We start from the raw sequence: 16277 nt of genomic DNA on the forward strand, positions 1-16277 counted from the left end.
ACATAAAAGATCAAGATATCTACATAGTAGATATAGATATAGATATAGCATAAGACCAGTAAGCAGTATAGGTGCGTTTGTATAATAGCGCACCGTGCAATACAAACTAATACGTGAGTGTGCTCCCGGGTGGTGTGCATCCGAATGCACCCAGTGTACATAAGGTGCATTAAGCATAATACATGCGAAAGTGGTAACACAGAACAGAAGGTCCACATGGCGGCAGGTAATATGACCAACTGATATATAAACATCCACCCCGAGTTATCATGTCATGCACAAAAAAATAGCCAATCTACAAGCTCACAACGTGTTGCACTGCAAGGCGTTGTGAGCTTGTAGATCGGATGTTTTCGGTGCGAAACATGATGCACAACCAAGTATAAATCAGGCATAACGGTGGCCTGGTGGTGAGGACTCTATGAGCAAGATCTCAATGAACCTCATCAGTGCACAACACACTCACTTCCTTATCTGTGTCCCATACGTACGTTACTGCAGTGAGTGGTCCATACTCCATACTGGCCTTATCACAACAAATGACGTACAGGGGTCCAATCATTCACACGAGACGTGACACATGTGTCACAACCTCTCGACTCCATTTCACTGTGTAGTGTGTTCTTGTCTCCAAAGTGTTGTCTAGTCTAGTTGTATTAATCGCCCGGATTTAGAACTCGGGTCTCCCGCGTGAAAGTCCAATATCTTAACCACTAGACCAAAGGCAAATCCCTATGGGCCGGGGGAGATATTAGACTTTTGAGGCCATCAGGCTGAGGCTATGAGCCACTCTGCTACATAGTGACACTGCAAAGTTTGATGTTTGTTTGAGGGGCTTTCTGGAACTGGAACAAAAATTTAAGATTCTTCCATAAACAAGACTTCAGATCAAATTAAAGGAATCCGCCACACGATGAGCTCTGACAATTTTCAAAACAGACACAGAAATCCATACAGTACTCATGCTTCTTCAATGACACACATCAACTTAGGCGACACTGTGTTGTTGCCAATGAGGTCACACACTGTACACACCATGACGCAGGGATTCAGCGGCCCAGCAGGTGGGGGTGGTCTTCTCTTGTGGGGTTTATGTCAGGATATCTGCTAAGCCGAGTGATCCACCACAGAGCTCTGCCTGCCCCTCTATCTTTAGCAGACCTACGGTCTGTGAATGGAGTGCCTAACTTTATCTGACTCACTGTCATCGAAGCTGGTGCTATTTTTAGGGGGTGGCTCGCAGTGGCAGCAGCTGAGAAAGCTCTCAATACCCCCCACTGCCCCACACAGCCCGCCTCCAAACCCAATTCTCTGTCCCTTTCTCTGCCTCTCTCTCTCTCATACACTCTCTCTCCCTGTCGTGACAGGCCACGACTGGACTAACTGACACAAATATCAAGCGTTCAGAACTGAAGTGAACGTGGTCCATTTCCCGGTGACTCTACCATCACTAACCGATGCTAAAACCAAAGGGCCAAGACGACCAAGACGAACAGAGGAGGAACCAAAAGCTTTACCTCGAAGTTGTGAATGGAATGTTTTTAAATATAATTTTGTTAACTTTTTTGATTGAACAATTTTGATTGATTGAAGTCAATCCCGTCAGACTATGTTAACAGAAACGGCCCACAACAGGACTAGATGACGTGAATCCACAGGAACGAAACCCTTCAGGAAGCACGCAGGAGTTACTGCTGGACAACGGACGGTGCGACACGCAGGCGGCCGATGCTCTCCATTCTGAGTGGTTCTGAGAATCACTTGCACACATGGGGCAAAGGTCACTAGTGGAAATTCAACTAAGCAGACGGGCGTCATAAATCTATCTTGAACTTGTTGATCTTCAGCAAAGTCTGTGTAGCGCCATACTGTCAATGTAATGCTCTAAACAGGACACAGACCTCCCACCGGTAAGCTCAGCCTATGAATTAAATTAACAACAATTTCCAAAGTATACTCACTCACCAGACATGAATGTAAACTCAAATATCACAATACTTTTGACCAAATACCTTGATATCAATAATGCTTAACTATTGACCACTGGTGACTTTGTTTGTTAGTAATGTGGATCTACTGTAATTAGAGGTCTACTGTAACTAATTTGGTACAAGTAGAGGATGTGGGAAATATGAGCAGCTCGCAAAATGGTGGTAATTGTGCTACCAGCTGTAGCTAGTCAATGTTTTCTACCCTATGGATTTGTTTTCATTCTAAATATCACACTCGCTCATGTAAACAAAAATAGTTTCCTCCTGGCCTGCAGTGCATACTGTATGAATCTTCTGTGAAATGCTACAGTGTCATTTCCATCGTCTACACCATCAAACAAACAAACGCTCCTAAGGAAAAGCTAAACCATAATGATGAAGTAGTTAATAACTGTACTACAAATCGTCCTTATGAAAACATGCCTATAATGGAAGTACACATTGTTGAAATGTTGGAACCTATGGAAATATAAACGGGATAGGAACTTCAAGGTTGATTTATCAAGTACTATTTGGCCGCGAACGTCCATTTGAAAATATTTTGTGCCAGGGACCCCCATGAGAAGATTCGTCAACTTTTGACACGTGAGCTTGTAGATCGGTTATTTTTTAATTGCTAATTTCCAACGACTTACTTTGCGTCTCATTGGCAGGCTGTGCCCATTTAAAAAAAGAAATCACACTCATGTGAAGTGAGGGGCACTCTTATACATCATCATACAGTACATCACATTCCGTGCTCAGCCAATCAAATCATCACATTCCGTGCTCAGCCAATCAAATCATCACATTCCGTGCTCAGCCAATCAAATCATCACATTCCGTGCAAACACACAAAGCTGTGCATAGATAGGAGGGCCTTGCTCCACTCAAAAACCTGGCTCATCAATGGGGATTCCAAGCCAATAGAAACTACAGCTGCATTCTGAAATAGAGGCCATTGTTCACATGCATACCATTGAACTGAACAGCCTCCCTCTGAGACACAGAATGAGCACAGCAGAAATGCTGCCATCTTATAATAAGCATTAGTCAGGACTAATTATACAAAGATGGGTTGAAAGAAGTGCGTGACGTGGTCCCTTTCAGGGTTTCAACTGTTCCTCATTTTGCTCTGGACCCTCTGGAACCCACTCAAGGACCCCTGGCGGTCCCCAGACCCCACTTTGAGAAACAGTGTCCGACCTAGACCTAGATCATATCAGCATCAGGACAGCCATCACAGAGCTACGGTAGCTATACTGTAGCAACATGTGCCAGACGGTACCAGACATTAGTGACACAGGTCACACCAACATTCTACTGCTAGTACCAGTATGAGCGAGTGACAGATAATTAAAAGGTTAAATCGTTACATTCTGATATAGTAATCATTGCTATATAGAGTGTTTGTTCAGTAACTGGGTTCTCCTCGTCTCTCCAGGTCTTTAATAAAACAGAAATAGAATAGGTATCCTACCTGAAAACGCATTTTCTGTTCAAGAAAAAGTTGGAGAGACATGGAGACTCCTGTTACTGAACATACACGCTACAGCAATTATCAGAATATTGAGCTATTTAATGCTTATTTAAAACAAACAAAAAAAAAAAAATATGCTTGGTCCCCTCCTTTTTTCCTTCTACACCAAATATCTTCATCCAAAAGCTAGCCAATCAACCCTCCGGTAGCCGGTATCTGCCATTTCCGCCAAATGTTCGCCTATTGTTTTTGCAGCATGTTCACCTGCTATCTATCACGCTACTGTATACCCAGAGTGTACCCAGGGTGTTCCATAGCAATTAGCTTTACTGACTGCAGGTGTGATGTCGCTGGCGTGTGTGTGTGTGTGTGTGTGTGTGTGTGTGTGTGTGTGTGTGTGTGTGTGTGTGTGTGTGTGTGTGTGTGTGTGTGTGTGTGTGTGTGTGTGTGTGTGTGTGTGTTATAAATACACTCTTCAATGAGTTACAGCACCAGCTGTTAAAGACTTGTCAACATAGGCTGGATGCTCGGAGCTCAGTGTGTTCACTTAACATTAGTATAGCTGCGGTCACTGGCATTTTAAGACATTTGAATTACTTGGAAACTGTCATTCGGCTCACCCTGCGGTCCAAATCCCTGATGGGAGTCATTTTGGTATAGATTGTCTGATCTCTTTCCCAAATTAGATACTTTGTCACGTGACGCGATGCCAGCTGTAAACTTGAGAAGACAGACAGACACAGAGAGGACATTCTAACAGTCATGGAAAGAACAATAGTTGAGCCAATATAGCATGTTTCAAAACTATAGATTCTGAAATGATGACTTTGTTTACATATGTTAATTAACCCATTTTGACCTGAGATCAGATTCTAAAAATGTCTTCTACATCCTGACAGTTTTCTGAAAAAGCTATGTTTCTATGTCAGTCGTTCTTCGATTTTTCAAAAATAGCAGACCTACAAGCTCGTAGCGCGCCACTCGGTGGCGCGCTATGAGCTTGTAGATCTGCTATTTTTCAATAGCTAAAGCATAACATAATGCTAACACCAAAAGGGGTTCCCGCCCCAAAATGGGTTAACTATAAATGTTATATTTGTATGGCCACAAAAGTAAACTTCCTTTTTCTTTTTTCTCTTCTATATAATCTACCCAAGACGACTGGGACTTTCAGAGGAGATTCCAGATAAAGCTTTTGTTCATCCTTCAAAAACTAAAAAGAGCTAAAAATCATCCATCGTCATGGACATCTTTGGGGGTGCCCCACGCGTATTGGGCTATCCACGTCCGGTAGTGGCACAGTGGGGTGACACGGTCACTCTGAAGTGCCAGATAGGTGGTGACCCCCGACCAGATGTGATCTGGGAGCGCAAGAACGCTCAGATTTCGACTGAGGGACGCTACAGACTCTCAGAGGATGGAAAGGCTTACTTGCTGACCATTGCCGGAGTCATCCTGGAGGACGCCGGCCAGTACATCTGCAAGGCTAGAAATAGCATAGGAGAAACCTATGCCGCAGCCACCCTAAAAGTGGAAGGGGAAGCCCAGAGTGAGGAGGGGGAACAAAGGCATACAGGGGTCAATGGCGTGCAGCAGCCGACACATGACAATGGAGAATTGGGAGGACAAGTCAACGGCCATGCTGAAGTGCACCAGAATGCACCGTTGAACCAAAACGGTGAAACCTTGAGTGGTATACTTGGCCAACGACAGAATGGAGAATCGGCGAAATGCAACGGTAACGTCGGTGAGAGACGGCAGCCTCCAGGTGAAGAAGACCTGCCGCCGGCCGATAAACCTCGATTCCTAATCAAGCCTCTGTCCTTACGCGTGGATCGGGGAGAGGACGCCGCCTTCTCGTGCAAACTCTGGGGAACGCCCCTGCCCGAGGTCGACTGGGAAAAAGATGGCAAGAAGCTGAACGACATATTCGAGAGCACCCACTTCAGCGTCAGCAAACAAGATGGGGGCTGGGTCCAGCTCAAGATCTTCCGCACGCGCATGCCCGACAAGGGCGTCTACACCTGCAGGGCCGTTAACTGCCACGGCGAGGCACTAGCCGGCGCCGTTCTATTGGTGGAGCCCGTTCCGGAGCGGGAGGATAGCAAGAGGTCTTCAAATGGCCTCTCTAGCGGCCTGCTGTCGCCGAAACATAGGGGAGGGAGGCACAGCCTAACGAGGTACTCGGAGGAGCCGTCCGTCAACTCGGCCAAAGTGAAAAAGTTTGCCGTGGCAGAGGGCAAACATGCAAAGTTCCGCTGCTTTGTGACCGGGAAGCCAAAACCCGAGATCATCTGGAAGAAAGATGGAGTGCCTCTAGATGCCGGGAGACGCCACCTCATCTTTGAGGACAGAGAGGGTTATTACACGCTGAAGGTTCTGTACAGCAAGGTGCAAGACACAGGGCTGTATGTGTGTGCAGCGTCAAACGCCCTGGGAAACACTCTGAGCGCTGTTCACCTGTCTGTCAAAGGTAGGCTCGGCTTCTTTTTTCATTAAGATTTTCATTATCTCATAATAAATGTTAATATCATTTTATTCACACAGATTTAACAAAAAAAATATTTTGAAAAGTGGCACTACTCCTTAATTAAAGATTACATATACAGGTATATGACTAGTAGTGACTTTCAAAAGGATGAATTTCAATCTGAATGACCTATACCTAACTTTAAAGTCTCAACAACATGAATGGCAGTGAATGACATTTAATAATGTATGTTGAGATTTACTAAAGTATGCACTGCGTACACTTACTGAATGTACACAACATGTTTTGGAGACAGGGGGCAAGCCATCTCTGCTAATGGCTTTACAGTAAATCTAAATTAGACTGCTATGGTCCTTTAAGTCCCAACTGCACCTGCCACCAATCGCTCTGCCTGGCCAGTAGAAACGGCCCAACAGACACCATGTTTCTAACTGCTAATCATTTCCTCCTAATCCCATCATAATGGAAGGGATGAGTCTAGGGCCACATAGCTCCATCGTAGAAAACACTTTGCCAACTGGCAGCATCAGCTGTACTAGGTTTGTCTCCCATTTTGATTTAATAATTACAGAGCTTTGAGTCCAGCTTAACCACTTTAACCATGGCATCCCCAAATTCGGCATGCCATTATAGGTGAAAAAATACATGGGGTTTATTTTGTTGTGAGCTTGTAGATCGGCTGTGTACTGTATGGTATTCGTGTATAGTATTATTCAAAGTACATTATTATTTTAGCTGCTGCACATTTAGATATTCAAGCATCAATCTCAATGCCGATATTGAAGATAGCTCCCCACACTCCTGTACCAACGAAGTACAGCAGACAGGCATAGTCAACAACTATTCCAACTCTCCATATATCAACGCCTATTGCCTCCCAATTGTGACCCTTGACTCTACACAAGCACTCGTATTGCTATATTTTTAGTACATGAATCATGGGCTATGGAATGGCAACTATAGAAAGCTGTCTGTAAACTGTAAACTGTTAGGCTAGACTATAATTTTCGTTTGTTGTTAATCATTCTTTTTGTCAGGTGAAACCTGACAAATGAAAGCTCATGAAATGTAAGCGACGTAGTTTTGTTTGTCTTTTTCTAGTATTTAACATTTTCAAGAAAAGCTATGTCAGCAAATGGAGAATAATGGTGATCCAACAGTGGAAAATTGGCAGTATTTATTAGAAGAAAATTGTAGAATTTTGTTTAGCCTCAGGCCCTCAGCGCAAGCCAAACCCCAGCTGGCCAACAGTACATCACACAAGGAAATTTCAACCCGGTCAAGCACAAACGTACAGAAGTTATATTAGATGTAAACTCTACATGTAAGCACACTTTTTGGCACTTAACTTTAGTCTGTGGTCTCCATAGGCCCAGCGGTGCGCTTCAGGCGTCCTCTGAAAGACGTGGAGGTGAGGGAGAGAGACGCAGCCGTACTGGAGTGCGAGGTGCCGGAGGAGTCCATGCCCATCGCCTGGTACCTCGAGGACCAGAGGTTGATGCCCAGCAGTAAATACGCCATGGAGCAGAAAGGAGGCAAGCGAAGACTCACCATCCACGACGTCGGCGCAGACGACGACGGGGTATACCTGTGTGAGATGCCGGACGGTGGCAAGAGCATCGCAGAGCTGGCTGTGAAAGGTATGGCGAGGTCAAACAGTATTGTCAGAACTACATTTGAACAATCTGGTATTGCCACAGCCATTTACAATATGGGCTCTAAATGCACACAGAACAACTCTTCCTACTTCCGGGCATAGATATATATAAACTCTAGATAGCTCACCCGCGCAGTTGGCCAATGGAGAGCGACGTCGTTACGTGGCGGCCATCTTACCTCGGGCCATATAACATTGTGTCTATGGGGCATGTACTCTTAAATGACCATAACTTTCTCAATTTTCAACCGATTTTCAAACGGTTTGGTTTGTTATAAACGTCAGAGACGTCCGCATACTTAAATGCTTTTATACGACGTTCATATATTTAAAAAAAAATAAGCAGATAAGCGTCCTGGATCATAGCCACGTTGACAACGTTTGTAATAAACCAACCCGTTTGTAAATCCGTCAAGATTTGAGGGAGTTATGACTGTTTCTGTTTGAGCTGCCATTGAACATACTGTACTGTAGCCCCGAAGTAAGATGGCTGCCGGGTGAACGACGTCAGAAACTCCGCCTTGAGCCATCTAGAGTTTATATATATCTATGCTTCCGGGCCCCTTCCCTACTTCCTTCACAGGTGTTTGCGATGATACTAATTAAGGCTCTGTTCCATTCAGTGGTGGTTCTCAAACTTTTTTTAATTTCAAGGACCCCCACAACTCTGAGAGTGTACAAATGGAACCAAATGGACCCATAAATGTCAATTTTGTTCCATTTGTACATTTTCAGAGTTACACACCTGTACAGGGCCATTTGGAACCTGACTAAAGGACACTCAGAGACCCACTGGTGTAGCAGAGTGTTTCCAGTGAGCCAGCATACCGTAGCAGCACTCTGACTCTGTGTGACCAGAATGGAACAGAGCCTTCATTCCACTACAGTGGTAACACCAATGAAGGAAGGGGGCGGGGTCCAAGTTCTTTCCAAAATATTAGAGCCTATTGCCAGCTAGCTGGTACATGATTAAGTCTATTCCATGCAGTGGAAAGTAACAAACTACCTTTACTCAAGTACTTAAAATACATGTTTTAGGTACTTTTACTTTTATTTTGCATTTTATATTTAAAGTTAACTTATACTCCACAACAACCCAGAAGAAAACTGTATAGATACAAATGCAAATTTGCACCGTAGCAGCTGCAACAATAAAGTGATGTAAATGAATGCATTACTAATTGCATAATAATATGAGGAAATAGGCCTCAGTACTTAGAGGTAGGGTAAGTGGTTTTCTTTGGTTAAAATAAGTGTTAGTACTCATTGCTATAGAGTGTTTGTTCAGTAACAGGAGTCTGCATGGGATACCAATTTTATCCAATCAGGATATAGAACGCAGTCTCATCTCATACTCATCAGGATACAGATTAAACAAGTGGAATTGTAAGTGATGACACAAAAATATGAGCAGGCAAAATTGGAACTGGAACTATCAGAATATAGTGATTTAACTATTATACTATATAGTATATTTGGATATACCAATACTTTCTAGTTTCTACAGTATATTATTGAGTACTTCTTTCACTACTGTTCTATTAATATATTCTAGGTCCCATTGTTCGCAAACTTCCCCGTAAGCTGGAGGTAATGGAGGGGGAGAACGCTGCTTTCTGTGTGGAGGTGGAGGATGACGATATGGAGGTCAGCTGGTACAAAGATGGCTTACCGCTTCGTGAGTCGCACCAGACCATCCTGAAGTCCTTTGGGAAAACCCACATCCTGGTGTTCGTCAACGTTGCCCATCATGACACTGGGGTCGTCACGTTTGTGGCAGGACGGTCAAAGACGTCCTCGCGGCTTAAAGTGAAAGGTACGTCATAGGAAACAAGAGATATTAACACTTCATTAAAGGTATATTCAGTGATTTCACTTAATTCAAATATCACTTATTTTTTCTTATTTTTTGGATAATCCTCCCTACTATAAAGTGTGCTGACCATATAAGGAGTACCTCCCTGTCCCCAGTGAGCCCCTGGGGTCAAAAAACCCTAGTTTCGGTTTGGTCTTTGGGTGGCAAAGCCTTGATCCAATCAGGATGAGAGGGGCCTTCCTCCAATCATGATCGAGTGGGGCGGGCATTGGTGCACGTGCTGTTGGTCTGTTGTACTTCCCCCACTGTAGAGCGTGTGCATGTGCACATCTTGTTACCGGGTGGACCGGGTTTTTTTTCCAAATCAACCAAATCACTGAATGCTCCTTTAAATTGTCCAAATATAAATATTAAATATAGCTGCAAGCCGCGATAAGACAGGGCCCAACCCATAAAAGCAATAAAGTGATAAATTAGCATTGTCCAGATTTTGAACCCAATCAGGGTCTGTGTTCCGGGCTCGAGTCGGTTCCAGGTTGGAGACAGGAGATGACGTCCCTTTTTTTTTTACGCTGATTACCTAAAAGGGTTGTCAGTTAGCACTGTACTCCCGCAGCCAACCATGCATTAGCAGGTTGTTGTTAATGGTATGGTCACATATTATGCCAATTATGAAAATTGCTCAACATATGCAAGTTAGCATCTGGCAGTTTCTACATGCTGGGGACCCATACTTAACATCTCTAACATAAAACTTTGGTGTACTCAACATGTCCGGGTTCACAATGGGGCTCTATGGGCTCAGCTGGCAAGTAGACTATTATTCTTTCTTTTCCCCATCCTTCCACAATGCATTTTCTCGCTGCAGCTGCGAGACACAGCCCCCCTACCTGCCCCGCGGGGGTCAAAATGGACATGGACGGCCCCAACGGTGCCCTCCTCACCTGGGTTCCGGCCGCCGCCACCCCGCAGACCACCACGCGCTCCATCTTCGTTGTGGAGAGGCAGGAGGTGGGCTCCCAGGAGTGGCATAAGTGCTTCACGTCGGAGAGCGCCACCTCGACGGAGGTGACCGGGGACAGCGTGCCGTGCGAGGGGAACTTCCGCTTCAGGGTCTGCTGCATCAACAAGTACGGGCGGAGCGGCCACGTGGAGTTCCCCAATGTCGTGCACCTGGGTGAGTCAGACACAGAGAGAGAAATATCAGTCCCATGGTCCCGCAGTGGTGGAAAAAGTACTAAAATGTTTTTAGGGATATTTAACTTACAAAAAACTTTGGGTAATTTTATCGTCTACTATGTGAACACCCCAGACAGTTTAAGTTACTTGATTCAGTATTTAGATATTTGATATTCATTTTAGCTGCCTCCCCCCCTTCCTATACAAACCCAACTCCATTTTAACCAAAACACCACCTTCCTATACAAACCCAACTCCATTTTAACCAAAACACCACCTTCCTATACAAACCCAAACTCCATTTAACCAAAACACCACCTTCCTATACAAACCCAAACTCCATTTTAACCAAAACACCACCTTCCTATACAAACCCCTACTCCATTTTAACCAAAACACCACCTTCCTATACAAACCCATCCATTTAACCATGATAGATTCATCCAAAACACCCAACCTTTTTTTCTGGTGACTGATATTGTTCTTCTAATACGTGAGGGGGCCGTTGTTTTTCATTTATTTTTAATAATTATTTTGGACAAGAACCTCCTCTAGGAGAAGGCCGGACGAGACTAAAACATCAGCCAATCAAATCACCACATTCCGTGCTACACAAACAATCCGTGCACAAACACAGTCCGTGCTCAAACACATGTACACACAAAGCTGTGCATAGGAGGGGCTAGAACCCATCAATGAATATCGGTATCATAATCGGCTAAGTTCGGCTGTGTCTTATACAAAGGTTTAATGTTTGTCTTTTCTTGATAAACATTAAAAACGTCATTGACAATGGACAGAGTTTAATGTTTGTTTTGTCTGTCACTGAGCAAATCGGCATATGCATGTCAGAGGAAAACCTCTGCCAATAAGGGACCATGATTCTTATAAATTGCTATTTTGTCATACTGTATGTCATATCTGACACACGGGTGTGATTTATCTTTACTGTTCACACTGTCATTCACTAGTGCCTGGGCCCAAGATCTTTACTGTTCACACTGTCATTCACTAGTGCCTGGGCCCAAGATCCGCAGCCAACTCCAAGGCTGTGAGGTCACAGAGGGAGAAGATGCCCGTTTCTCCATCGAACTGTCGGCGTCTCTGGCCGGAACGTGGTTCCTGAACAGCACCCAGCTGCAGAGCGGCGGCCGCTACTGCGTCAAGCACTGCCAGACGCTGCATTCCCTGTCCATCCGCGACACATGCACCGCAGACGACGCAGCCGAGGTCACGTTCATAGCCAACGGCGTCCGGGATTCAGCGGTCCTCAAGGTTAAACGTAGGTGTAAAAGACTGTGTAGACAGATTTCTGAAAAGATGTCAGTGGTTCTCAAACTTTTTCATGTCAAGGACCCCCAAAAACAGGCCCGAATAGCAGATCTGTAGATCTGCTATTTTTCCATAGTTAAAGTCTAAAATAATGGTTAAAACCTTTAACAACTTTTAAAAGTGGTTAAAAGCTAAAGTGACACAGATGCGGTCCATTCATATTACATGGTGTGTGACGATTAAAGGGACACTTCACCCTTTTTGCAAAACAATATATGTTAATGACGTTTAGAAGATTTAGAACACTTTCCTGAGGGTCTTTATGTGTGTAATAAGCCTATCTCACAGAATTTCCCCGCCCCCCTAAATACGCCCCCTTTCGGGGTTAGTGGTGATAGCGTGACGTCACTCCATAGACGCTACATGTTAAAAGGTTATTTAAGAAGTCTACAACTTTTGTTTTCTCAAGGTAAGGTTTGTTCTATCTGCTCGACCTGATTTACCATCTTGTTTGCTTCATAATAATATTGGTCTGTCACATTTTTACATTAGAAAATGTACTTAGATTCTCCAGAGAAAAAAACGTGTAAATGCCCATGTTAAAGTCACCACTATTTACCGGAAGTGGGCGTGAAAAACGGGCTGTGAGATAGGCCTATATCCACAAGGAGGAGCAGCGCACCAAAGCATTATGGGAATTGTAGTTCAGGAAGGAAGTGGGCCCAGTGTCCATGACACTGAGGAAATCTAAAATATCTAAAATAAAAGTACAAATACCTAAAAATTGTACTTAAGTACAGTACATAAAGGGCAATTTCACCCCTTTTGCAACCAGATGTTATTTTAATGATGTTTGGGAGACAAGAAACACTGTTTTTAGATATTTTAGTATTTCAGTCCTGGACTACATGTGTCAGTAAGACAGCCGTCTCCCTCTCCACATGGTGGGGTGAGTGCAGCAATGGTCCTTGGAGTAATCCAGCAGTGAGAACAGTGTCCGTGACATCACAGATTATATATAAAAACCCCAGGAACATGTTTCTTGTCTCCCAAACATCATTAAAATAAGATATTGTTGCAACAGGGGTGAAGTGGCCCTTTATGTAAATCTTCTTAGTTACTTTACACCACTGGCATTCACGACGAGTCGTTAATGTCACGTCTTCTTCCTCCGTTGCCCGCCAAGCTGCCGATGTGAAGTTCGGCCCGCTGATGGAGCGAGACGCCAACAAGAAGGTGGAGCTGGGCGAGTCCATCGTCCTCTACTGCGAGGTGTCACACCCCACCGCCACGGTGCGCTGGCGCAAAGACGGCGAGGAGCTACAGATAGGCGACGGAGTCAACATCCAGTCAGAGGGCAACATGAGGAGGATCGTCATCCATACGGCCGAGGCGTTGCACTCGGGCCTGTACACCTGTGAGAGTACAGGGGACGCCGTCCAATTCAAAGTGGAGGTAGCAGGTATGTCCTGGGTGTGTGTGCGTGCGTGCGTGCGTGGAGGGGTTCTTTCATTTTCAAATTAAATTATGAATAACCCCCATTATGCCGAAGATCATGCCATCACAACCATTCAACTCCAATGACAGGCCCGAAATAGGGATGCCCGGGTTCAACTGGTTGAACACATGTTTAACGCCGCAACACCACCATCTGGTGGCTGAATGTATACTTGAAGACCGCCACCGTTCACTTCAATGTTGTTAGCCGTTGTTAGCCGCCAAAAGACGTTCTAGGCACATTGAAAATGCCATTTCTAAACTCCTCATGTCTCATCTGCCACACTAACCCAACTCCAAACGCTCATATAAATATAGCGGCTCCAGTCAAGTTCTACGAGATCCCCGAGGATGAGCGGACCAAGTCCCTGGAGGAGGGTGAGCCCCTAGCCCTCCAGTGCTACCTCACGGAGCCGTGCGGACAGGTGTACTGGTACAGAGACGGCGAGCAGGTCTTCAACCTACCAGGCTTAGACCTTCTGGAGGAAGGCCACAGGCGGACGCTGCTCATCCAATCGGCCGCTTGGGCTCACTCGGGCGTGTACACGTGTGTAACGGCCGACGATTTCGCTACGTTTAAGGTCGAGGTCAAAGGTGATATTAACGAGGCTGAAGACTACTGGTGTTTCTTTGTTGTGCAGAAGTGAGATGCTATTAAAGGCAACGTGTTGGTTTTAACCTAATGTAAATCAGGGGTTTGCGGTTAATCGCTTGTTATCAGGGTCCATGTCGTCATTTTTTTTACCGTTGAATTTCGTAACAATGTGTGTTTTCATCTAATTGCCTCCTTGTCTTGCGGCTTGTATTTTAAATGTGTGATTGATGTACACACTGATCATTATATTGCAACTATATGTTTATTCTAAATGTGTTCTTTACTCACGACATTCATGATGAATGAGTGTTTTTTGCAGAGTTCCAGATTAAACCAACTAAAAGGGAATATTCAGGGTGCCAAGTGGTGCCGACATTTAGTGCGCTGGCCATATGGTCAAAAACTACCACTAACAAATGGTCACTACAAGACACAAAAGCAAGCTGTGCGCGTGCGTGTGTGTGTGTGTGTGTGTGAGTGAGTGAGTGAGTGAGTGAGTGTGTGTGTGTGCGTGCGTGAGTGCGCGTGCGTGCGTGCGTGCGTGCGTGCGTGCGTGCGTGCGTGTCTAACGATAGCCTGCCCTACACTTTAGGACTTTTACTGTAGGTGTCAGGTAGCTGGGATTTACCACAAAGCCAACAACACATGCATGCCTGAAATGAAATGTAACACCTAACAATGTTCTAACACTTTCAGGAGACAATGGTCCCCCCGCCCCCCTCCCTCCCTCTGCCCATCATTCTTCACCTGCAGTTGCTTCACAGAGTGTCTGAACCCTCTGGCCTTCTTCTCGCCCCCCATACAGGACCCGTGGTGGACTTCACTCCCATTCCTGACGAGGAGCTGCATAAGAGTGCCATGGAGCTGGACCCTGTGGTTCTCTACTGCCAGGTCTCCAGAGAGGACGCTGCAACTGTGTGGTATGAGCGTTAGTTAAACCCATTGAGAACTGAGACCAGATTCTACAAATGTCTTCTACATCCTGAGTTTTCTGAAAAAGCTAAAGCTCAGTCGTTCTTCAATTTTTCAAAAATCACACCCGTGTGAACCGAGTGGTGCAACTCCCCCCCCCCCCCCTCTCTCTCTCGCTCTCTCATTAGCAGTCAACAGTGCAGCTCTCTCTCTGTTTCTGGCACAACAGCGCCCCTACTGGTACTCATGAGTCACACAGAAGCAAAGATATGAGTTAAAAACGTTTGCTGTGAAAGAATATATATATTCAAAGATTTGCACACGTTTTCACGATTTTTTGTGGGGAAAATAAAGGGGAAACCCAGAGAACATAAAGGCTGCACATACAGTATGATAAAGTATGTACACTAGGTTCTGGGTCCTTAAAGAACACAGTTATTAATTCGATGTTTTGATTGGCTCAGTTTCTGTAGGACTTCAACCAATGTTTTTTTTTTTTTCTCTTTTTTTTTTAACACCATGACGATTATTTTAGCAATATTTTTGCTAAAATGTTAGTTACCTGGAGTTCTGAACATAAACATATCTCAAAATTGAAACAAACAAATAAGTTTACCTAGGAGTGGAAACCTAGTATTCTATTAGTAATAGAATACTAGGTTTCCACAGAATACTAGGTTTCCACTCCTAGGTAAACTTATTTACTTACTAAACTTTGGTAGATTAATTTCCTATTCACCTGATTATGGTGTTCCACAGGTATAAGGACGGTGTTGAGGTGCAGCCCAGTGACAGTAACATCACCCTGCAGGCAGAGGGCGCCATGAGGAGGCTGATCATCCGCTCTGCAGACGCATCCGATGCCGGCGTCTACACCTGCAAGGCTGGCGGCAACGGCATGGAGTTCACGGTCAACGTCAGAGGTCAGTTTAGTTCAAATGTATCAGAGCTAGCAACACATGATGGACAAGTTATGTCGCTTACATAGTTAATAATGATAAACTCTTTGCAGTGTTGGGCAGTAACTAGTAACCTGACTCCGCCAGATTGAAGTAGCTTGCTTCACACTCGTTTCACAAACTACTTCCATCTGGTATCACTGCAGTCCAATCGCTGAAGAAGGCGGAACCAATTTTATTTTCAAGCTACTTGGCAGGTGATTGGCAGATCGCGCCCGTAGCTGCCGCTGATTGGTCCGGTTCGGTTCATCGCTACTGCGTCAGCGATTCCAGATGGAGGCTGTGTTGTAAACTTGCCCCATCTGGTGGAGTCAGGTTAAAGGGGAATACCGTCATTTGCAACATTTTACTATGTCATTAATATACCTTAGAGCTGTTGTGTGGAAATAATATATATATATGTAAAATGTTGAAAATGAGTGGAATTCCCTTTTAAGTACCAACTAGTA

The 16277-nt window shown here is 44.7% G+C and overlaps 1 protein-coding gene across 2 annotated transcripts in view; it reads left to right on the top strand.

Annotated features, from left to right (window-relative positions):
• Positions 1–1352: 1352 nt before the first annotated feature.
• Positions 1353–16277, top strand: part of obsl1a (obscurin like cytoskeletal adaptor 1a) — a 34297-nt gene continuing 19372 nt past the window's right edge. The window contains exons 1-10 of one of the 2 annotated variants that reach the window (XM_079494970.1): positions 1353–1910; positions 4608–5923; positions 7312–7581; positions 9154–9414; positions 10283–10591; positions 11609–11875; positions 13052–13327; positions 13681–13956; positions 14763–14877; positions 15629–15792. In XM_079494970.1, the coding sequence (XP_079351096.1) occupies positions 4693–5923; positions 7312–7581; positions 9154–9414; positions 10283–10591; positions 11609–11875; positions 13052–13327; positions 13681–13956; positions 14763–14877; positions 15629–15792 (3169 nt within the window). In that variant the 5' untranslated portion in view covers positions 1353–1910; positions 4608–4692. The remainder of the gene's footprint in view (positions 1911–4607; positions 5924–7311; positions 7582–9153; positions 9415–10282; positions 10592–11608; positions 11876–13051; positions 13328–13680; positions 13957–14762; positions 14878–15628; positions 15793–16277) is intronic. The other variant, XM_079494971.1, reaches the window with a different exon arrangement.

Source organism: Electrona antarctica (assembly GCF_951216825.1).
Source record: "Electrona antarctica genome assembly, chromosome: 24".
NCBI lineage: Eukaryota > Metazoa > Chordata > Actinopteri > Myctophiformes > Myctophidae > Electrona > Electrona antarctica.